This window comes from Mus caroli, unplaced genomic scaffold (genome assembly GCF_978045245.1).
Source record: "Mus caroli unplaced genomic scaffold, Mus_caroli_1 scaffold_11, whole genome shotgun sequence".
NCBI classification, from domain to species: Eukaryota; Metazoa; Chordata; class Mammalia; order Rodentia; family Muridae; genus Mus; species Mus caroli.
The window spans coordinates 72,823,038-72,847,808 of NW_028227266.1; the positions used below are offsets into that span (position 1 = coordinate 72,823,038).

At 40.7% G+C, this 24,771-nt stretch overlaps 1 protein-coding gene across 3 annotated transcripts in view; it reads left to right on the top strand.

Annotated features, from left to right (window-relative positions):
• The window catches only part of Wdr72 (WD repeat domain 72), a 168,825-nt gene that overhangs the window by 47,164 nt on the left and 96,890 nt on the right, over positions 1-24,771 (top strand). For all 3 annotated transcript variants that reach the window (XM_085844786.1, XM_085844785.1, XM_085844787.1), the window contains exon 14: positions 17,738-17,940. In XM_085844786.1, coding sequence (XP_085700912.1) covers positions 17,738-17,940 — 203 coding nt within the window. The remainder of the gene's footprint in view (positions 1-17,737; positions 17,941-24,771) is intronic.

Consider the following 24,771-nt stretch of genomic DNA (forward strand, 5'->3'; position numbering starts at 1 on the left):
AGCTTGGGGGCCTCATGATTTCTCCTGTGATTTCTGAACCTGCCCTCCAGAGGAGCTGTATAGAATATTTAAAGCACAGACAAGGCTGTGTTTTAATAAAACTGTATTCACAGAATCAGGCAGCTGTGGATAGTATACCTGTGAGCCAAATGGTTGTTCTTAACAGATACTGTTAGGTATCTGTTTCATAAGCATGAGGGTTCGGGTTCTGTTTCCAGAGCCCATGTAAGAAGTATAGAGGGCAGTATATGTCTGGAGAGGTAGAGAGAGGAAGATCCCAGGGGCTTATTGGTCAGCCAGCCAAAACAAATGAGTGCATTCCAAGTTCAGTGAGACTCTGTCTCAATGATACAATGAATAGACATTAAGATGGCTCAGTGGGAAACAGACAAACAGACACACAAACAAGCTAGCAGCCAAGCTGATGCCTTGATTTCAATCATATGACCTATATGGTAGAAGAAAGATCAAAGTACAAGTTGTCCTCTATAGTCCAGGTACATGCCTTGGCATGTGTGCCTCCCAAAACTGTGGAGAACAATCATGGAAGAAACCCCAAGTCAGCTCCAGATAGCCACGCCACACACATCAGTACATGTACATATGTATACATATGCGTGAACAAATACATCATTCATGCACATAAAAAATATTGTCTTCATAGCAGCTCATTCTTAGTTCAATCGACCTTGCTGACCATGGTGGCTTGGGAGTGCTGTACTCATTTCACTAGTGAAGAGACAGACTTGAGACAGCCTCTGTGGCTAAGGCAGCTGCCAGGGTGTCACCCCTGCATGGGGACACAGGTCTGGTCCTGAATTCTGATGTGTCCCTCACTGTATATCACAAGGACCACTTCTTGCAGATGGAAGCCAGTGTCCTGCAACCATCCAGCAGGGGCTAGATAAGAAAAGCTTGGAGAAGAGAGGGGGCAGCTGCCAAAGACTGCTCAGTGCTCTTTGGAAAGGAAGGTCTCTGGCTGTCTCTCAGAACGTGGCTTTTAATTTACAAGTAGTCCTAACAGCTCTGGCCATCTGATTCGTTGCATGACAGATTAGAAACAGCAAAGCATAAGCAGGAGGTGGCTGGTGACAGGCACACCTGACAGCAGAAGGCACAGCTGACAGGAGACCAGCATGTATCAAGGCTCGAGCAGGCTTCTGAGCTCAGGAGAGGTAGCTGGGGAAAACAATGCTGAAATCACTTACTACGGATATTAAACTTCCTGTCCCATAAGGACTTATTAGAACTATCTGGAAGACTTTTTGATGGTCAATGATGTTTTCTAATTAGGGGATTTATTTTCATGGTTTCAATGAAAATAGCAAGAATTATTATTATTAATAATAAAAATTAGTAGTAGTAGTAGTAGTAGAAAATTAAGAAATATTTGGGGCTGGGAGATTGCTCAGTGGTTAAAGAACTTAACAGTGGTTAAAGAGCCACAAGCAAGACTTTGAATCCCCAGATACCAGGTTCAGTGAGCACTGTCAACTGTCCTGTTATTTGAGCCAGAGACAGAAGATCTCACCCTGCAAACTGCCCCAACCCCCACCACCAGCGAGATGGCTAGGAAGACTCTCCTTATGGGTGAATTCTGGATTTGATTGACAGACTCTGTCTGAAAGAATAAAGTGGAAGAATGAGAGAGGAATGTCCTGGACATCAATCTCGCTGCACACACAGGCATCCTCACAGGAAAGCCCCCACCACACACAAATACATTAGAAAAAGAAAGAATTTATGAGAGATGAGTTGTGCCAGCTAAAGGCTAATAGACCATATTTTCCAAATGTACTCAACATTTTGTTTTGTACTTATGTAGAACAAAAGGTCTGAGGAATACATGGGACCCACAGCTTCCCAGGTCAATGGTCATATTACCCCAGTAGTATAGTATCTGTGGTTAAAGTCAAGCTTTACCTTCGGAGTTTCCTGAGTGTGAGTTTTAGCCCCTCGTGGTGCACAGTGACTGCTATTGGTATACACATGAAATAAAAGTGTTGAGATGACCCCCACGACCAACTGTACCACTCTGAGAATAATTTGCTTGGTTTCTTACCAAGGTCACTATTGTCTAGAGCGGTAAAGTCACAGCTTGCGAAACGCCTTGTCAGGAGAGCTATTGTTTCACGGTCACCGCACACGTGGTAGAGGTGAGCTCTGCCTGTGCAGCATCCTGCCGGTGCCAGTGGCCCCGATGTGTCATTTTCCCAGAGCTGCTTGATTCTGTTGTGGCAGATTGCAGATGGAACCCCCTTGAGATGATTGCTTTTCGAAAAGGAAAATAGGATGCCTTTAAGTGTAGGGCAAGGTTCTCCCATGTCACCTTGTGTGTGGCTGTTTTCCTTCATCATGATAATTACTGGTGTTATTATCCAATGTCTGTTTTTCCTGTGCAGCCTGGTTTTGAATCTTCACTTTCACCTTCTTGGCCCTAGTGAACCCAACAATGCTGCAATTTGGAGTTGTGTGTGTGATCATGTGTGTATGGGTAGGTATGCAGCTGTGAACATGAGCTTTGAGATATAGCAACTGAATATTTTTCCAACTAAGTTTAATCTCTTGAGGAGGAGGCAGTACCCAAAGACTTTAAGAGTATTAGTGTGGAGAATCAAATTACCCAAGTTTAAGTTTTGTTCTACTACTTCCTGTGTATGTGTGTGTGTATGTGTGTGTATGAATATGTGAGTGTGAATGTGTGGATGTATTTGTTTGTGTGTCTCTGAGTGTGTATTTACACATATACATTTTAATTGAGTGATTACTTAACTCTGTCTTTTGGCTCTCCAGGCATCTTAATACATTGGGCACATTACTGAGGTCTATGCAAGACATCTTTAGAACATTTTGTGTGCTCAGAAACAATTGTGAAAATCAATACGATGCCATTCTAATTATAAAAACAAACGCTGCCTACTTATAAAATTACTTTCATCAGTTAAGTCTTCCTTCCCCCCTCCCCCCCCCCCCCCTAATTGCATCCTCTCGGCAGTTGCTACCTTCCTGGATTTTGCTTTGTAAAGAAAGTTTCACGCTGTAATCACTCTCATCAGTTCCTGTGGGCATGCTGCACTCAGGGAGAGAGTGCTGGCTGGGTGTGTTGTCACAGACCCACAGTGAATGCATAGGGATGGGGTTGGCCTCACACTGCAGAATTCAGGTGGCTGTTATCCAGTTCCCTCTCGGGGAGGCATCTTCTACACATGTGTTACAGAGACACTCAGAACCCTAGCAGGGCTCTCAGCTGCAGTGTGGAGTGGAAAGCAACTCAGGGGAGCCATCTGCCCTCCCCAGGTCTCCTCCTGTCAGTTGCCTACCTCTTCCCAGCAGCCAGCTGCCACAGAAATCTAGACTCAGTGGACTGTAATGACTGGTGCTTGCGGGGAGAAAGGCAGCTTCTCTGATTTGGCCACAAGATAAAAGACACTGGACTTAACTTCATTAGTCTGGGCGCATCAATAATATCCAACATCCACCATTCGCCTGGGCTGAGATTAGATGGGGAAGGTCTTTCATGTCTCTGGAATGAACCAAGTGAAAATTAGTCCAGAGGTCAAGTCCTTGCCTTGGTGAGCAGAAGATTGGACTGAGGGGTTGTTGCTGGGTTTGACATTCCATGTCGAAAATAATATTGGTTATTAATCTCTGCCTTGTCGGTAAGATCTGGGTATAGATTGGCCCACCCCTTGCCCCCATTTCTTGTGCAAACCCAATTCCGATATGCCCGTCCATGCTTAGAAGACCTTAGACCTGCTTCAGCAACTGGCAGTGTGAAGTCCCAGGTGCACTAACAGATGTAAGATGCTAACATCAAGGTTGAGAAGATGGCTTGTAAGGTACTTGCTGGGCAAATGTGGCAGAGTTCAAGAGCAGAGGTTTAACTACAGAAATTCAGGTGATGGATGGAAATAAAAGGGAGTTGGGGGCACAGATAGACAAGTGGGTTCCTGAAATGTCAGCTTCCTGTTCCCAAAGAGCATAAGAAAGAAGACAATGGGAGAATTGGCAGGAAGGCACAGGAGTGGTTATATAAACAGGACCTGTAGAGGGAGGGGGAGAACCTAGTGGCTGTATAAAATACCCAAGTCAGCTTCCAAGCAAGGACTCCCACCCAGCCTTGGGCTTCTCCCCTCCAGGGGGGCGGTAAAGCTGTTGCTTTCTATTCTTTTCTTCTAAACTTGGTCTTCTGCTTTCCCCAGTGTTCAACTGTTTGTCTTTGCCCTGGAAAGAACTCAGGGATCCCCTAGGCAGCTAACAGCACCCTGTTACAGTAAGATGAGCGGTATGTAATACTCTGGTCAAATAACAAGAAACAAGTCAGGGGTTTGATCCAGCTCAGAGCCCATCAGAGATGCCTGACTATACAGCGAGCTATGGAGGTCGGAAGCATTAAACACTTCCTTCCCCTGTTTATATCAATGACGTTTAGTGATAAACGTGAATCATTCGGGGAAAGAAATGTATACTACCAGTGAAACATGGAATTAAATAGTATCAGGGATAATGAACGTGTTTAAAAGCAAAATGACGCAGGGCCAGGTAGATTAGTGTCTTAATCATCCTTTGTGTGAACTATTGATGGATTTGCCAACTGATGACCTCACCAGTCAAGGTCTTTCATCAGCCCGTTTTTCTGTATCTGCATCCATTTATCACATTGTTTAAACTAAGCATCAATATTCTAGCCCCCCTTAGCATGCCAGCTTTGTCATAGGATCATATAATTACCCTGTGACTCACCTTTTCTTTCTTTCTTTTAGTTCTTTTTTTTGAAATTTTTTATTAGATATTTTCTTTATTTACATTTCAAATGGTATCCCCTTTCCTGGTTTCCCCTCCCCAAACCCCCTATCCCATGCTCCCTCCCCCTGCTTCTATGACAGTGTTCCCCCACCCATCCACTCCTGATTCCCCATCCTGGCATTCCCCTACACTGGGGCATCAAGCCTTCACAGGACCAGGGTCCTCTCCTATTGATGTCTAACAAGGCCATCCTCTGCCACCTATGTGCCCATATGTGTGGGTCACTCTATGTGTACTTTTTGGTTGATGGTTTAGTCCCTGGGAGCTCCAGGGGTATCTGGTTGGTTGATATTGTTGTTCCTCCTCTGGGGTTGCAAACCCCTTCAGCTCCTTCAGTCCTTTCTCTAACTCCTCCATTGGGGACCCAGTGCTCAGTCCAGTAGTTGGCTGTGAGCATCCACTGCTGTATTTGTCAGGTTCTGACAGAGCCTCTCAGGAGACAGCTATATCAGGTTCCTGTCAGCAAGAACTTCTTGGCATGTACAATAGTTTCTGAGTTTGGATACTGTATATAAGGTAGATCTCCAAGTGCGGCAGTCTCTGGATGGCCTTTCCTTCAGTCTCTGCTCCACACTTTGTCTCCATATTTCCTCCCATGTGTATTTTGTTCCACCTTCTAATGACTGAAACATCCACACTTTGGTCTTCCTTCTTCTTGAGCTTTATGTGGTCTGTGAATTGTATCTTGGGTAGTCAGATTTTGGGGGCTAACATCCACTTATCAGTGAATTCATGCCATGTGTGTTTTCTAGTTCCATCCATTCTATCCCTTAGTTTCTTTTCTGGATTGATTTAAGAGTTAAATAACATGAGGGGTTAGGATATGGCTAGTTGTTGGAGAAATTTCACAGCATACATAAAACCCCAGGTTCCATCTTCAGCACACATAAACAAGGTGTGAGGGTGCATGTCTATGATCCCAGCATTCTGGAAATGGAGGCTGTAAGCTCAGAAATGCAAAGTTATCCTCAGTTATCTAGTGAGTTTGAGGCCAGCCTGGGCTACATGAGACCCTCTCTCAAAATAAATAGTAGATAATGATAGATATAATTATAATAAGAACTGAAGAATAAGAGGATAAAAAGCAAATTAGCAACAATATTTTACCACTTATATATGATTCCTATAGAAAGAGAGTGCTGTAGAATGAATGCTGGTACACATCTGTATACCAGCGATGGGAAAATGAGGGCAGAGGGATACCTGAGGCTTAAAGTATGGCACATGATTTAATCTGTAATTGTTTGTTGAATGTCTCCATGGCTTGTTGTGTTCAGAGTGTAAGAGAGGAGATGGAATTATCTGTTGAAATTTTAAAACTTTTCGGTGAACTGTTTTTTATATCTTAATGCTTTTATGCATTTAATTATTTTTATCATAAGAAAAATATTGGAGAAGAATCCCAGATTTGAGCCCAGGTAGATGTAATCATCAGGAGTCCAGGCTGCATTGCTTTCCCATCTGGGCCTAACAAATAACCTCAAACTTCATAGCTTAAAATCTTTAATTTAACATCTCACAGTTCTGCAACATGGAGGTGCAGTTGAAGGATACTACCTTCCTGGCTAAAATAAAAGTGTGAACCCCCTGCTCGCAATAGCAGCTTTCTAAGGGCTCATCTAGCAGTTCAAATGGGGACTGGGGAGTTGTAAGCTTGGATTTCCAGTATTCACTTTAAAAGCCAGCATGCTGGTACACATCTGTATACCAGAGATGGGAAAATGAGGGCAGAGGAATACCTGGGGCTTAAGTGAACATCCACCCTAGCCAAATCAGTGAGCTCCAACTTCAGTGAGAGACCCTGTTTCCAAAAATAAGGATTGAGAAGCAACTAGGAAGAGACTTAAATCTACCTCTGGTTTCTATCTAGAAACACAGACATGCTTGCACACCTAAACACATACAGACAGGAAAAAGTTAAAGACCAACTAATGAGAACTGTATTAATCAAAGGGTCTCCTTTTGAGGTCAAGGAATTAGAATGAACATTAATGGGTATTTCACTGTTATGATATCACAGTCACAGGGGAGAAGACTGGATAAGGACAGGGACACTGGGGATTATGTATAGAATTCTGCCTATTTCCATGGTTGGTTGAGCCCAAGAGTTGGTAAAGACTCCAGGAGTGCATGAATCATGGAACTAAAGGGTGAAAAGTGGAAAGATCACTTTTTGCATACTTGGGTATGAACACCGTATTGACTTTCATAGGTAGATTCTTGTGGGAATCTTTGATCCTTCCAAATAAACCCATAGTCCACGACCCTACATTCACTCAGTATTTACAAAAAAATAATAACACTGTTTATAGTCAAAACCCTTTTTACCTTCCTGTTATATCCACTCCCTCTGAATACAAACAGCACAGAACAGAAAAGCCAAGACCCTGTATAGACTTCACCCTTCACTCAGCACCGTATCCAGGAGAGCACACTTCAATTCTGCCTTTTCCAATATGCTTCATCTTTCCAGGAAAAACTCTAGATCAACTCAGCAAGATAATGACCTAATTACCTCAACGGATGCCAGAAGCAAATACAAGATAGACTGGAATGTCTTCAGGGCCACTGCAGCCAATAAGTCAGCTAACCTCCAATACTGTGCATGAAGGATAAAAATCTAAGAGAGCTATGTTCAGATTAAACATAACTATCCCTGGTATCAGAGTGCAAGCCATGCAGAGTGGGTTACCTCTCCTGTGAGTTAGGAATGGATGGTTTGCATGCTGCGCCTGAGATAGGCGATTATCAATTTAAGCACCTAGCAATGCATTCCTTTTCTGGGCAACCCCTCATCAATGAATTCATTTAATTTCAGAATGAAGTTGAGATTTAAGATTTAGACATAGATAATGTTGCTAGCACATGTTTAAGAAGAGGGACCGTTTGGTAAGAAAGTAACAGGAAAGTGTGGTTTGGGATTTGCTTTGCAGTTAGTCCTTTATTTGAATTCAGATACAGGTCAGCAATTTGAAACCTGCATGTCTGTATCTCATCCCTTTATTCTCTTCATCCTCTCTGAGCCCTTCATAGTGTGTTTCTGGAGATCAATGGTCAGAATTTGATGTGGGGGTTGATTGTGTCCCTTTGGTAAATGCCAGGATTTCTGTGAAGGCGCTGGAGGCTGTGGCAGAGCTGGAGTTTAGGTCACAGAGGTCAGACTTTTTAAAAATGTATTCTATGCCCTTAAGGTATAGAAGGATGGTGGTAAGCCAACCTTCAGTTTGTTAACATACTAGAGCCTTTGCATAGTGCAAAAATGAGTCCAGTCATTGGAGATCTATTTAATGGATGGATTTATTCTATTCTGTGATAGTTACGAGTGAGAAACGTGCTTTTATGCCTGGTTTACTGTTTTCAGATCCATTCCCCTTCCCCAGGCTTCCATTTCTTTCTAGTTAGCTAACTCTAAATCCCAGGCCTCCAGGGCCTACCCTTGGTCAAACTCACATCGGCTTCGTGTTTTGCAGAGTAAGATGCAGTCACTGTGAAATGCTTTTATTAGGGAGGGCTGCTGGGTCAATCTCCATACACTTCTGTGAGCAAGCCACTGAGCATCATGTGATAACTGAAGATAAGTGAGAACCTATCACAGCACAAGCAATGGCAGCTTCCGCCACACAGAGAATATGATTACCTCTGGCAGCCATCTGTTTGACTAAAATCTGATTGTAGGAGTGTGGCTACCGAGTTTGGTAATGAAGCTACTCGTTAAACCTATTTTATTTTAGGTAGTCTCTTTGAAGAGGCACCATTCATAAACAATGTCCCACAGCACATCAGACTTAGCTGAGAAATTCCTACTAATGAAGACAAAGTCCTAACTCTCTCATGTGATTGTTCATATTCTTAGCATCAATCTGTGCTCATGAAAACACATGCCTGTTACCAATCATAACATGTTTCCTTTCAGTAAATTCAGCTAATATTTTATGATTTCACAATGCTATAAGTATAATGCCTAATTGGATGTATCTTTCTTTTTTATGCACTAGCTTTTGGCAGCACTGAGAATTTGTGTTCCTGTAATAATTTTATTTCGTTAGTGTTCTTTTGAGGAAGTCACTGCTGTCCCAAATTTAAAATTTAAGTAAATAAAATGTTTTATACAATGTGAAATATAGTCAATGTGGATGATGTGTTTTTAATTGAAATTTCACCTCAATCAATTATAGATAGAGTCACGTGCTTGTGATTTTTGTTTAATAGTGTGTCTTTCGAGGGGATGCAGTTAGTGCTAATCTGTAATAGTCCTCATTATTAACTGATGGGGGAAGGCTTTCTGGCTGGAATTTTTAATATAGTTGAATAATTTAAAGCAATATATTTGTTGATAGTAGGTCTTGATGCTAGAAAGCAAGTATCATTGGTGTTTTAGAATATATTTAATAGAAGACTGAACATGTTTTAAATTTGACAGAAATTACCAGGGAAGCCCAGTGGTGAGAAGTTCTGGCTCTTTGGAAGAGACTTCTGGTGTCAGGCAAGGCGGCTTCTTTTTGTTCCATCTGTGTATGGGGGTAGTACACTCATGCAGCCTGTTTCCCTTAGTGCTCTGCCTTGCTCTCATTCCTCAACAGAAGTCTTGTCCTATGCTCTTTTCTGCTTGAAGAAAGCCTGACACTTTGAAGTCAGGCCTCCAGCATACATCATAAAGAGATCATTTTCCCTATTCAAAAAATGAAACCAATTGAAAGAAGAATGGCAGGTTGCCTATAAATATCACCAGTCCTAATGTCTCTGTTTATGCTTGACTTTTAACAGCACACTACTTTACTGAAGACTGGGGAGGAATCTGTGTCTCTTCTATGTACACGGAAGGACTCAAAGGTCTCCCCTGGCTTCAAAGGACCCCAGGTTCCTTTAGGTGCAAGTCTGTCACTGGAACTTAACTCCAGTCTCTCTTATGACTGTATAAGTTTCTGTCTCTCTGCTCTGGACTCTACCTAGAAATTCCCAGGCAGGCAATGTGTGCAAATGGCCATCATTCAACCTGGCCAGGTCCATCATAGATACATCTCTGAACCTCCTTTATTTGAGCCCATTATGTAGAGAGCAAGAGGCAAGTAGAGATGGTGTTCTCAGAAGGAGGGATTTGCCATAAAGATGGAAAGATTTATCCCTCAACCCTCATACCAGGAGCACTGGTCCTTAGGATGGGATGAGAAACAACTAGAAAGCTGAAAGTCCTCCTATTCTCCACCAACCTTCTCTGCCTCTCTCTCACCCTCTCCGTCCTTGCCTCTTTCTAAGGATTTTCATACATTCTCTTCTTTGACCAGAATATTCTGCTCTTTGGCTCATGGGGGAGTGGAGTTGGCTAGACCACAGTGGTCATGTTAACACAGATTTCAGGCATTTAGAGACTGCCTTCTGATCTCCAATTCCAGAGTCTTTGGGTGTTGGGGATGAACTCTGTCAGACGTCTAGCTTGGGTTCTGGAAGTCACCTTTTAGAGTCCCTGCCTCTCCTAAGGCCTGGGCATAGGTTTATAATGACCTTAGTGAGTGCTAATGCCTGAGCAGTGAGACTTACCATTCTCTGATGCTCTCCAGCTGCCCTCTTCCTCTGCCTTCAGAGAAAGGATAAACTTTATCCACTCAGTGAGTATTTACTGAACCCTGCTTGGTGCCACTCTCAGAGACTATAGTGCATACTCACCAGCCAAGGCCCACAATCTGGAAGGGAAGCAAGGGATTGTAACATACCAATTAGAAAAAGTTCTCAGAGGATGCTGAAGTTGAAAGTGAGGCCAGGTGGGAGAGGAGGCTGCTTTCAGAAGGCCTGTCTGAGCAATGGGAATGGTAAGCTATGCCTGAAAGATGAGCTAAGGCCTGCAAAGTAAAGATTTTTTTAAGGGAAAAGAAAGTGGAAATCTGGTCTAAGAGACAAGGTGTGTGTGTGTGTGTGTGTGTGTGTGTGTGTGTGTGTGTGTGTGTGTATGTGTGTGTGCATATGCATGTGTGCATGTGATGTGTATGTGTTGTGTGTGTATGTGTGTGTGTGTATGTGTGTGTGTGTGTGTGTGTGTGTGTGTATGTGTGTGTATGTGTGTGTATGTGTTTGGGGTGGGGGAGGAACTATGCTGAGAATAAAATCTGTAGATCAGGTCTGGATTCAATCCCAAGTCGAAAATCCCTCATTACCCAAATTGCTGCTGGCATACAATCCATTAGAAAGCAATAGCCACCATAAAGACTGAACATTACTCTGATGTAAGATTTAAAAAGCAAGCCAAAGGACAAAGGATGTGTTGCTAAGTTAGTAGAATGTTTGCCTACTGCATAGAGAGCCCTGGGTTTGATCCTTTTCTAGCCCCACATAAACTGGACATAGCAGTACATTGCATGCCTGTAATCACACCACTTGGGGTGTAGAAGCATAGGGCCAGGAGTCAAGGCCATCCTTGGCTACATAGTGAGTTCAAGTCTCTGCTAAGCTACATGCAAAATTCTTTATTAAAAAAACCCAAACATACCATTGTGCTATGAGTTAGATTATATATAACCTGGGTTGCAAGGCTATCTGATGAGGTCATCTCTGATACAGAAGGCAATAGGACCCCAAACAACTGATTTGTTGGTGAATGTCAGAAACATTCCAGAACGTCGAGGCAAAGTTGTTATCCAGCTCCCAATCAGCTGAATATATGCTTCTGTCATATGACATAAGTGTTATCATGGGTCACATTCACTCTGTGCTAGATATTATAAACTCAAGATGTCTGACCCAGAGCCCACTGGCTGTTTCTGGCCCAGGAGAGCTATTGTATTTTGTGATTTTTTTTCTCAGTCAGTTGTGTGATCATCTAAGTCAGATGATCATGTCTTCTCTTGTCTCAGGGTCAAGAGCATGAATCCCATGCCTATAACACTTAAGCTACTTAGTAACCATGTGAGCTGAGAATTATTGTCCCATGATATGGCTGAAGAAAATCTCTAGTAACTATGTGTGGCATTTTGAATGAAAATGTCCTCCATAGGCTCATAATTTTGAACACTTGGTCCTTAGTTGGTAATGCTATTTAGGTAGGCTTAAGGGGTATGGCCTTCGTGTAGGGAGAACTTCATTGCATGCACGGTTTGATGTTTTAAAACATCCTGCAATTCCAAGGGTTCTGTCTCTGCTTAAGGATTTTGTTTCAAAACATGAACTCTGGCTTGCTGCTCCAACCACCTCCCCTCTGTGCTGTCATCATGGACTATTATCTATCTGGGAATATAAGCCAAAACAAACTATTCCTTAAGTTGCCTTAGCTATGATGTTTTATCACATCAACAGAAAAGTAATTAATACACCATGCTGTAGCCTTGATAGGATGGAGCCAGTTTTTGGGGAATTGAGCATGCAACAGTTTGGAGCTAGAAGGTTCCCTGTCCCATAGTGATGTGGTCCTGTTGTCATAGTCACAGGCAAGGAAGAAGGTGTTATCATCTGGACTCAGGAGACACCTGTGATCATAAAGGAAACTCTGACTTTAAAAAATGTTGATTAGGGATACTCTCATGTGGTGTTGAGTTACCAAGGAAAGCATATGATGATGCAAATAGTGTTTGAGTGGGTCCAGGGGTCTGGCACAAGGAACCAGGGTCCCTGAATACTTTGTCTGATCCTTTGCTTTCTGTGCACTGATGTTTTGGAATAAAAAGCAATTCTGGATCCCTTACAATGGATCTTGCCTTTACTTTGTGCCAGAAAGTTAATTGTTCTAAATGTTCTTCCCTGTGATTTTTTTTTCTCCCTGATATAACAAAGGCCGAGGATGTCTTGCCCAAAATTCTTGGTACCAAAAGTCTTGCACATTTCTATGACATTTGAACATCTTTGATCTGAAAATCCAAAATCTAATACCATTTTAATGCCACGAGTTAAAGAGAATAGCTTAAGTTGAAAACAATATGGAAAAACTTATATCAATAAAGTATAAATTAACAGTGCATGATATTTACATAAAATATTTTTTCTTTTTTCTTTTATTTTATTTTAATTAGGTATTTTCTTCATTTACATTTCCAATGCTATCCCAAAAGTCCCCCATACCCTCCCCATTCCCCCACCTCCTTACCCATCCACTCCCACTTCTTGACCCTGGCGTTCCCCTGTACTGAGGCATATAAAGTTTGCAAGGCCTCTCTTTCCACTGATGGCCGACTAGGCCTAAAACATTGTCTTTGATGAAGTTTTGAGTTCATCTGGTTCAGTTTTATGATGCAAAGTTTAGCTCTGTATTTGAGGCTTCTCTGCAACTCACTATGTAGCCCAGGCTGGCCTCAATTTTTTTTTTTTTTATGATATAGATTTCATGGTATCTTTCACACATCTACCTGGAAAAAAAAACGAGATGGCACAGTGGATAGCATAACTTTATCAATATTCTGCTCTGCACATTTTCTTGTCATGCCCAAATTGGATCAGGGAAGAGTCTATCCCTCACTGTCTTGATGAAATAGAGTGTAAATCAGTTTCGGTTACCATCAGGTTCACATGGAAAAGCAAAGTTCTCTTGATGTTCTCTTGAGTTGAATTAAGTGGTTTATAAACCTTGAGTTTCTGACATTAGGAAGCAGTGACTCCTATCTGCTGCAAAGGCAACATTTAGGCATATTGTAGCTACTGTTGTAGAACACTACCCTCCCTTTCAAGCAGCTCCCATCTTTCTGAGATCAGTGTTGTCTTGCTGAGTGCATCTATCCTGATCAGGCCTGGGAGTGTCTGTTGGCATCCCCTCCCAGAAGAAAGGGTTTTTGAGTTGAGTTATTGGACCAGCAACCAAGTTTCTAGCCACACTTCCCAGACATCTGGGTGAAGTTCAGCTCAATTGCTCCTGGCTTTGAGTCTAGGGAAGGTACTAGAGTATAGAGAGGCCTGAGAAAGTTAACTGAGGAGGACTATTGGCCATGGGGAACCATGCTCCATGCTGGGTACAGATTTCCAAGTGTATCTGTCCAAGTCACCCATGCTCTTTTCCCATAATGCCCCGATCATTGCTCTGTAAGTAGACCCAAAACACTCACTGGGGTCCTAAGATGAATTCTGGTGGAATGATACTTTGGTTTGTCATTGGTCCTTTGGGGGGGTGAGTGAGAGATGAGGTAGTGGTGGTGGTGGTTGTGGTGGTGGTGGTGGAGGAGGAGGAGGAGGAGGAGGAGGAGGAGGTAGAGGAAGGTAGATTTGTTTATACACCTCCCCCCTCCCCTTTCTGGTTAATGACAGGGAGGGACTTAGTTATGCAGCTACATAAGATGGACTCATAGTTGGTGTTTGTGAGATTCTCCCAGGGGAAGAATTCTCACAATAACACACTGACAATCTTCCTAGTGGTTATTTCTTTTTTAAAAAATTTTATTAGATATTTTCTTTATTTACATTTCAAATGCTATCCCGAAAGTTCCCTATACCCTCCCCCTACCTGAGGCTATGCCAGTGCCTGGCAAATACAGAAGTGGATGCTCATAGTTATCTATTGGATGGAACACAGGGCTCCCCAATGGAGGAGCTAAAGAAAGTACCCAAGGAGCTGAAGGGGTCTGCAACCCTATAGGTGGAACAACAATATGAACTAACCAGTACCCCCAAAGCTCGTGTCTCTAGCTGCATATGTAGCAGAAGATGGCCTAGTTAGTCATCATTGGGAAGAGAAGCCCCTTGGTCTTACAAACTTTATATGCCTCAGTACAGGGGAGCGCCAGGGCCTAGTGGTTATTTCTTATATTATCTTCTTTCTAAACAAATTCCATGAATTCTGATGATAAATTATTTAAAAGGGCTTATCAACCAGGAGGCAGAAGCAATACTAATTCAATAAGAAATTTTAAATGAAAAAATTAACTCCCATGATAGGATTTATTATCAAGAAAACAAAATGCCCAATCTTTTATTAGATTGGAGAATATTTATTTATGGGTAGAATAGAATATTTGTACTTTAAATACTGTAGTAAATTAGTCCTCAGTGTCTCTTGCTTCAGTGATGCCATGAGGCTTTGGGGAGTTCTGGGCCTAGGGACAAACCATTCTTTTTTCCTATGTGTTGCAAACAGGTCACATGTAAATGGTACAGTAAGTGAAACAGATCAGATATCTGCAGAAATGGAAGGAGGTGAAAGCTACACAGGTACATGTGTGTAAGCTATGGTTATGGCTGGACAATTTAAGAGGTGCTTTGTAAAAACATTTAGAATGAAATACATGGATATGTAAAATATACAGTGTAATGCACAAGGCTATTTCACAATAAATTATTTTCCAAGGAGTGTCAAAAGCCAAGGACAGTAGCACACACCTTTATTCTCAACTACCAAAGAGGCTGAGGCAAGAGTATTTCTTGAGCCCAAGAGTATAAAGCCAGTTCCAGATGACATAGAGACACAAATTTTTCTGAAAATATTTTACAAATATACTGCATAACCACAGAAAACTCATGAGAAGATTATCTATGTTGATACTAACTTGAAAGGGGGATTTCTTAGAAAGACAATGAATTTTCTGGCATCATTTGTTGACAGTATTTCCTTGGTAGTTATGGGACAAGGAAGGTTAGAAAGTTACACTCAGAAGATGGCCTAGTCGGCCATCACTGGGAAGAGAGGCCCCTTGGTATTGCAAATTTTATATGCCCCAGTACAGGGGAATGCCAGGGCCAAGAATAGGGAGTGGCCACCAGTGGGTAGGGGAGCAGGGCGGGTGGAGGGTATAGGGAACTTTTGGGATAGCATTTGAAATGTATATAAAGAAAATATCTAATATAAATAAATAAATAAATAAATAAATAAATAAATAAATAGGTATTTAGGATATTTGCTTACAAATTTGAAATGATTGCAATGGGGGAGCATTGCCAAGAATCCCCAAGATGAAAATATGTCTATTGCTGTAGCATAATGACCTGTAGAAATTTACAGTGCTCAATTCTAGCTAATAGTGATAGAGCTAACAGGGAAGAGAGGAGAGACTGAGACTGGATTAAATGCTATTACTACAATCTTCACATCTAGCTTCCTATCAAACCACAGAGTGATCTTTAATTTTGGTACCACTTTCCTAGTATAATTAACTTATTTCATCTTTCCTTAATATTATTGATGAGAATTAGTTATCTTTAACACCTACAACAACTTTTTCCAATTTGTGGGAAAGGAACGATATGAAATTAAATCTGTATTATGGCGCTAATTAATTGAATTTCTTATTATTTTTGTTCAGTTGTAAGTGAGCCTATAAAGGATAGGAAGCAGACATCAAGATTAATTTGCTCAATGAATATGTGGTGTTGCATTCTGTAAAGCCAGTTGACTATTTATCCATTGCTTTCCGACCCTTTCTTTCTGTATATGAGTGTGTATGTATATGAGTGTAATGTGCATACGTGTATGTGGTATATGTGTACCTGTATATGCATTCAGAAAGCAAAGAAACCATTGGGTATCTTTCTTCATTACTCTGCACTTTATTTCTTTGAGGCAGGTCCTTCTCTGAACATGGAGCTGACAAGTTTTGATTAAGCTGGCAGCCAACAACTAATCCTTCCATCTCTATGCTATTGTTATAGGGACTTGCAAGACCATAACTGATTTATTAATGGGTGCTGGGTTCCAAACTCAGGTTCTTATAATCAGGCAGTACTGTCCTACTAAGCTTTCCAGACCTCTGATGTGTGTGTGTGTGTGTATACATAATATAATAATAATAATAATAATAATAATAATAATAATAAGCCTTTGTATTATGTGTATATGTATGCAAATTTTCTTGTGGGGGGCACACTTGTATGTATATTTGGAAGGCAAATAATGATGTCTTGTATCTTTCTTGCTTGCTCTGTGTTTTATTTATTGAGGCAGAGTCTCTCACTGAATCCAGAGCTCATCCTTTGGGCTAATCTAGGCAGGAGATCCATGCATCTGGCTCTTGCATGCTGGGATTACAGGTTACAGCTGAGCTGCCTCATCTGCCAGGCATTTACATGAGAATTGTGGATCTGAGCTCCAGTCCTCACACTTGTATAGTAACCCTAGGGTATCACCCCACACCAATGCTGGTCATTTTATATTTGCTCTCTTTAAAAAAAAAGATTTATTTTATTGCTTACATATATGTGTGTCTATATGTGTGCATGTATGGCTCATGAGTCAGAAAAGATCATTGGATCCCCTGGAGCTGGAGTTTCAGGTGTTATGAGCCACCATGTAGGTCCTGGAAACCCAACCACAGCTCTCTGCAAGAGCAGCCAGTGCTCTTAACTGATGAACCGTCGGCCCAGCTCCCTACACTCATTCCTTTTAACTTCAAATTGGACTTGTCAGCACCACTTCTGGAGCTGGACGGAGGTCAGAGGGCAAGGGAGATTAATTCCAGTTCTAATAACATAAGAAATAAAAAAGAAAGGCTCCAAGGCTAACAAACTCCAGCAATAAAAACAACATCGAAAGCTGGGGAGCTTGGCATGAGGGCAGAAGCACTCTAAGCCTCTGTGTCCTTAATACCTATAATCATGTAAGTTGTTACACATTACCTGTAGAAACACTGCAAACCTGGGAACCCCAGGTGGGCACTTCAGAATCTCTGTTGTTTGTGAGCTGGGACACTAGGAGACAACACAGAAATATTCCATCGTTGTTCTGTATTGATCACTTTCACACTAGATAATAAGAGGGATTTTAGTTATGGAGACTCTTAGATGGACTGTTGATTCCAGTGGATAAAAGGGGTCTTAGATGGGGGTACACTTTCAAGTCCACTGTAATGTAATTGATGGCAAAATTTAAACCATCTAGACAAAGCTCACAGGCTGGTTCTTTCTGTTGTAAGAAGGCAGGAATGACAGGTTCAAGAATCAAGGTCCTTTTGTGAACACGTCATGTGAGGTCTGTGCATTCTATTCCAGTGGGTATTTTTGCTTATATTTGTTTTGTGTCTTGAATTTCATTTTCCAGGCACTTTGGAAAGGCACGAGACAGGAGAAAGAGCAAGGATTATTCTCAACTGTGGTGACGATACTCAGCTCATCAGATCTGAGCCTACACTGTCAGTGGCCTCTGAGACACATAAGCACAAAAGTGTAGAGCAGAAGACATCCAACTCCCACCAGCCTGGGCCAGTACCCTGCCCCAGTGTGCAGCTGGAGTCTTCATGTAAGGTGAGTCTGCATCTATCCTGTATTCCACAGGGACATAGCAACTGGAGTAAGCAGCAATGTGGCCCTAACCCCTCTGCACAAAAGTAGGGAGGCAGGTGACGTCATCTTTCCAGTGATGTTGGGTGGAACCTAACTCTAAAGTGAATGTTTTCCTTGTGATGCCATTTGTGACAGTAGAGTTTTCAGCTTATCAAAAATTAAGTTACCCTCCCATTAACTCAAATTTTAGGTGTTTTTCAATGGTGGTGATTATATGCTGTAGTTACAATCCATTTTAAATTCTTCAGTTGAATATATTTAGTTTCTTTTAGTCAGGCTAGCTGCTCATTTTAGCAAGCCTTAGTATTTTTCTTTTCTCGGTATGTTATAGTGATTTCATATAGTTTCTTTAAGATATTATTTTCTATTCTGATCCTTCATGCTATCTTCTTAGTATTTTTGCCTGTGCCATTTATATGTATGGACATACTTAGGATTTTTTCATGTAAATATGTTTTCATAATATTATGCAGTATATTTTCACAATTTTAAGGGTCACTTTATATTCTATGGGATTTTTTTGTTCTTATTGGTGACATAAATTATTTTCTTATTAATAATACACACACACACACACACACACACACACACACATTTCCAGTAATGCATTTGAACCTAAAACTTTTTCGAAAATCTAAGTAGGAGGCTTGAGAGATGGTTCAATGGTCAAGGGCACTTGCTGCTCTTCCAGAGGACCCACGTTTAGATCCCAATATCCACATGGTCCTCACAGCTATGTGTAACTATAGCTGCACAGATCTGGTGTCACTGTCTTTCTTGGGCACTTGCTCTCACATCTATGTATCCCGGTGTAGTCATGAACACTTACACATAATTGAAAATAACCTAAATAAAATAAAATAAGGTCAAAATTCTTTGAGTGTACATGTGGGAATTAATATTTCTATATTGCAATTTATATATTCTTGCCATTTCCTGTTATTTCAATCTTCTTCATAAAGACTTAGCAAAGATCCCATTTTTACCTTGTGTGTACATTTATATTAAAAACAGAAGATATGTTGTCATTCATCAAAGTGATGGAAGCCAAGCCACACATTTGAGCTTCCATACTAACCTTTCGGGTTTAGGGACCTGATTTCCATTTTATCTGAGCCCGGTACTCATTACCTTTTGAGATCTCAGATGCTAACTGAACACCTAATAAGTTTGTCACCTGAACAGTGTTGACTTGCTAAACAGTGAGAAGTATGACTGGAATCATACTGTTTGAACATACAGTCTCAAAGTGCAAAGCTGGATGATTGTATAGCACAGATCTGAACACAGGGCCCCATGGTCCTTGTGATGCCAGCCTCAGGGTATTGATTGATTCACAGTGTCACCTCTCAGCCCATCAGTCCAGTACTTCACCAAGTCATGGCTGAAATAGAATGAAAATCTCCTAATGTATTTCTCCTTTTACTATTTCATTCAGACAACCTACATCAGTTTATATTTTCCTTCTTGAGATGTTAACCCTGTGGATAGCAAGAGTCTACATTTTCATTGTTTTGAGGTTGCCAAATATGCTCTATTTATTAGTTATTTGTTTACTTACTTACTTATCTTGGCCTACATTTGTGGACATGGTGTATATGCAGTGTCTATAGAGGCCAGAAGAGGAGATCAGATTCCCTGGAACTGGAGTTACAGATAATTGTAAGACACCATGTGGGCTCTGGGAACTAAACCTAGATCCTCTGAAGAACAAGTCAGTGTTCTTTTTTTTTTTTTTGGTTTTCGAGACAGGGTTTCTCTGTGTAGCCCTGGGGCTGTCCTGGAACTCACTTTGTAGACCAGGCTGGCCTCAAACTCAGAAATCCGCCTGCCTCTGCCTCCCAAGTGCTGGGATTAAAGGCATGCACCACCACCGCCCGGCCCAAGTCAGTGTTCTTAACTACTGAGCAATTTCTCTAGCCCTATCTCTTAGCATTCTTAACATGAAATCAAGATTTTTGTAAGGATGTTTATGTAGCTATGATAGCATTTCAATTGAATCATATACATGGTTGGAACTATCATAATGGCATGGACCTATTTTTATAATAAGCACACATCGTAGGAGAGTAGGGACTGTTTGGGAATGATAGATAAGACCCAGGTATCACCTGACCTGTGTGTTTCAGAGGCAGAGGTCTGTAGGGGGGAAAAATCACTTTTACTGGGTGCCAGTTTTTCTCCTTGGATTCCCAGAAGGTAGATAAACTGACTGTTGTTTCTTTCTGAAGCTCAGTTACCCTTTAGGTAGTGTTAACAGTGTATACACATTTCATTTTCTGTATATAATTTTGTTTCTTTCTTGACTCCAGGAAGCAATAAAATGCCCCTGTCTTGTCATCCTGTTTGTAGGCTGATGTCCACTCTATTTTCTAGTTGTTGCCCTTTACCTGAGCAGTCTACAATTTTCAGCCTTCGTTCTTTGTAGTGGAGAAGTAAAGGAGACAGGACAGTCGCCTCTTTTCCTCTATACACTCTTGTTGTTACTAGATTTGGTGTGACTGTGGGTTCTTGTACTTGTGCTTCTCTTTCACACCTTCAGTTTCATGCAAGATGTCTTCATTGTCTGTCACTCCTGTGCTGTTTTAGGATTTGTCTTAGAGCTAGGGTGCTGAGCTCATTTTATCTTAAAGTATGACATTTCAAAGGTAAACCTGTACATTATTAATATACTTCTGTGTGCATGTGATGTGTATGTGTCAGTATGGGCACACATGTCCTGGTGTACATGTGAAGTTCAGAGAACAACTTTAGGTGCTGGTCCTGGCCGCCCACATTGCTTGAGATGAGGTCTCTGTTGTTTGCTGTTACATATGCCACTCAGGGTAGATGCCCTGCATGTTTCCAGAAATCTCCTTCTCTCCTCTCTTCTCAACATAGGAGCACTGATATGACAAATGTCTGATGCTATGGCCAGTTTTTCCATAAATTCTGGGAACTCAAGCTTAGTTTATCATATCTATAAAAGCTCTATCCATCGAGTTATCTCTTAGCTCATAAGTGAGTTACTATATAGTAGATGCTTCATGGATTTCATTTAAAAAAACCAATCTTCAATACGTGTGTGAATAATATTCATTCTGTAAGTGGGGAAAATGGAAGGCAACCGGCCTGGGAGCTTTTGACCATCCAAGATTGTGTTGTATCTATGCTTGTGTGTGTGTGTGTGTTAATCTTAGAGTGGCACAGGCAGAATACTGGATTGCAATGGCGTAGACAATTCAGACAGAACAGAACATTTAGAACTTGATGTTGGCTAATATTTGTACATCCGTAGAAAGTATGATTCAGTTTTTCTTCATTCATTTGGGGAGTACATATAAATGGGGAGAGCAAGTTATGAAAAGAACAGAAAATGTTATAAACATCATTTTAAAATATCTCCACTTTGAATTGCTGGTGCTGAATTGAGGTGCTGAATCTGCTGTTAGACAAAGAGAGATCTTTGGGATGAGAGGAGGAGAGTCAGAGTCTTAAAGGATTTACAGGATACAATAACCATGTTGGTGTTGGGAGCTGCTGTTCTTAGATTGGGCAAGAGGATAAAGCAGGATAGAGTCTATTTAAATAGCAGTGGGAGGAGTTGAGCTGTGAGGTAGGGACGAAAATCATTGCTATATGACAGTGAGCATTGTGGCTACATGGTATTTTAAGAAGAAAAGTCCCATTTGTTCATTGGTTGGTTGGTTCGTTTTTGTTTTATGAGTGTATGTGTTCAGGTTTTTTTATTGTGCTTATTATCTATAAAATGGATAAAAGGATAAACAGGATTATTTTAATGGACAGAACTTACGACATTTGCAGTGTCTGAGAACCCTGCTGCACCAAGCAGAACCTGTCTCTCCCTGCTTGCTTTCTTATTTGTTTGCTTTCTTAGAGTTGTCCCATCTAATGTGGTGACATTGAAACAAACACTCGATAGTTCAAGTTGGTGTCTCGAATAAGATCAGAACAAATTGTTAAACACATGCATTTTGGATATGTGAGATTAAATAAAAAATTATTTGACCAATTTTACCCATTTTAAAATTTATGTTGTTTTAAGATGTCTGCTGGGAGGTTTAAAATCATAAATGTGATCTGTTTTTTATGTTAGGATACTGGTGACCATGAAGAAGGTTATGTGAGTCTCTCAGTAAAAATCAGGGAGTGAATGGTTTAGGGTCACAGCTCAGATCTTTGCCAAGATTTTTACTCAGCTCTGCTGTTGAGTGGAGGGGTATCTAGGGAGACTTGCCTTTACAGTAGCAGGTGGTGGTCCAAACATGATACACTGGCTGTAGCTTGCTGACCAATGGTCGAGTAGTCCTCTTGTCACTGAAAGGGAAAGAGGTATCAGGAGGACCTGTAAAGAACCTGTAACTCCTCTTTCTTCCATATTAAAATTTCAATTTCTGAAATTTTAATAAAGCCATTTATTTTCATTCCATATATTTCTGTATATGTATGTTCATACATATGTATATATGATAGAATGTAAATTGAAATAGTTTATGTCAATACATTATATTCTGTTCTTGTATAGAAAACAGTACTTGTATGTGCTGGGGACACCATCTTTTGTTAAATAAACAAACAAACAACAAAAACACCCTACAAATTATGATTTCCAGTGCAACTGAGTATTTGTGTGTGTATATGTGTAAGTTCAGGTGTGCGTGTGTGTGTGTGTGTGTGTGATAGAAAGTTAAGAACAAACATATCCCATTACAGGAAGCCTGTGGCTTACAAGCACTTATCCTACAGCATTACCTAGCCATTCTTTCAAGGAGGTTAGGACTTTTGTTCCAGTTTTGAGACATATCCCACAAGTGACCAGAGTTCTAAGCTGCCACTGAGCCAAATGGCTCACAGTGGGATGAGTCTTCCTTCCTGAAGAGAGATCTAAGCAGTGCCTGGCTCCATATAGCCCCAAGAGTTTTCTAGAGCAGATGCCTTACTCTTGTTTAGAGACTTTAAAATGGACTTTGACATTTAGTGGCTCCTCGTGTCTCCACAGAGATGGAGATAAGAACTTGAATGCCACACTATTCTCATGTGCTCATAGAGCTCTCTGTTTTGAGTTTGGTACATGTGTTAGTATGCAACTGTGTGTGTGTATGAAGTGTGTTCTTGCCTTTGGAGGTCAAAGGTTGAAGTTAGGTGTCTTCCCCAATCACTCTCCACCTTATTTTTGATATAAGGGCTCTATTGAACTTGGACTTGGATAACTTGGCTAACTGACTGTCCATTGAGCCCTGGGAATCCCCTTGTCTCTGCCTTCCCAGTGCTGGGATACCTGGTGTACACGTTTACATGAGTGTTAGTGATAAAATTCAGGTCCTTGGGCCAGAGATGATAGTGCACACTGTTAAACCCAGCACTCAGAAATGAGAGGCAGGTAGATGTCTTCAGCTTGTGCCCATCTTGGTCTACATAGTGAATTCTGGGTCAGCCAAGGCTACATAGTGAGATGATTCTCAAAATAATAAAATGTTTTTAAAGCTTACAGGGTAAATACTTGACTGACCAAGCCATCTTTCTCAACCTCCATTAGAGAATTTTGAATAGTACACTTGTATGGATTAACCTAAACATATAAGGTTGGATGTAAATACAAACTGCATTTGCGTTTACATCCCAGTTGGTTTGGTATTTAACCTTGATCTGACCTTAGTGTAACATCTCACATAACTCACTGAGAAACTTTATTCAAGTCTTCTCTTGACTTCTCTTGTAAAACAGAAATGGCAACCTGCTACAAATTCTGCTACTTAACACCTTATTAAAATAAAAAGCTAATTTTTATTATTTCTTTAAGTTTGTATTTATGGGTATCTACAAGAGTGAAGGTGCCTACGGAGGACATAAGAGGGCAGAGGATCCTGGGGCCAGAGTTACAGGCACTTGTAAGTCACCTGATGTGGGTACTGGGGACTTCTGAAAGAGCAGTGTGTGCTATTATCCACTGAGCCAAATATCCAATGCAAAAAGCTACTTTTTGGTTTTTTATTGCTTTATGTTTCATGATACATGAAATAACCAAAACACAAAATAACTGAAACACAAAATAACTAAAGGAACAAAATAATGGTACTTGAAAAAATCTTACCTGTTGATTTACATATAAAATAAATTAAATCTCACTGAGATAGTATTATTATTACTATTGGTATTAATACTATTAGTATTATTAGTAGTATTAAATCAAATTCCACTTTTATTTAAATATTCTGTTATCAAAATTACATTGCATTAGAAGAGAGCAAGTAGTATTTATTTGAAAATAATTGCATTATATAAAAATAGAGGACTGGAGAGATTGCTTAGTAGTTAACCATATTTGCCGCTCTTGTAGAAGACCTGAGTTTAGTTTCTAGCACCCATGTCAGACAGCTCACAACTGCCTGTAACTGCATAGCATCCTGGGCACTCTTATAGCATTCTCAAGCACTACAGCTACACGGTATATATATATATATATACATATATTTTTTTTCCAAACTAAAATTAAAACATATAAATTTCCCATGTAGATTGTTTCTTTTGACCTCTTTAGAAGGTAATTTGGATGGCGTCCCTTTTGATAGTTGATGAAAGTATAAGTATCATGGGAAATATTATATAAATTTATAAGAAAGTAGAGTTGTTATTAAACATTGAAACCATTCAATTCTATAAGTTTAGTGTTCTGTTTTTTTGTTTTAAATATTTCACTTTACTTAATTTCTACTGAGAACACAGTGACTGGTAGGTAGCATCTCCCTACGTCAGGCAGTACAGAAAAACCTGTAGGAGTAATGGCAAGGCATG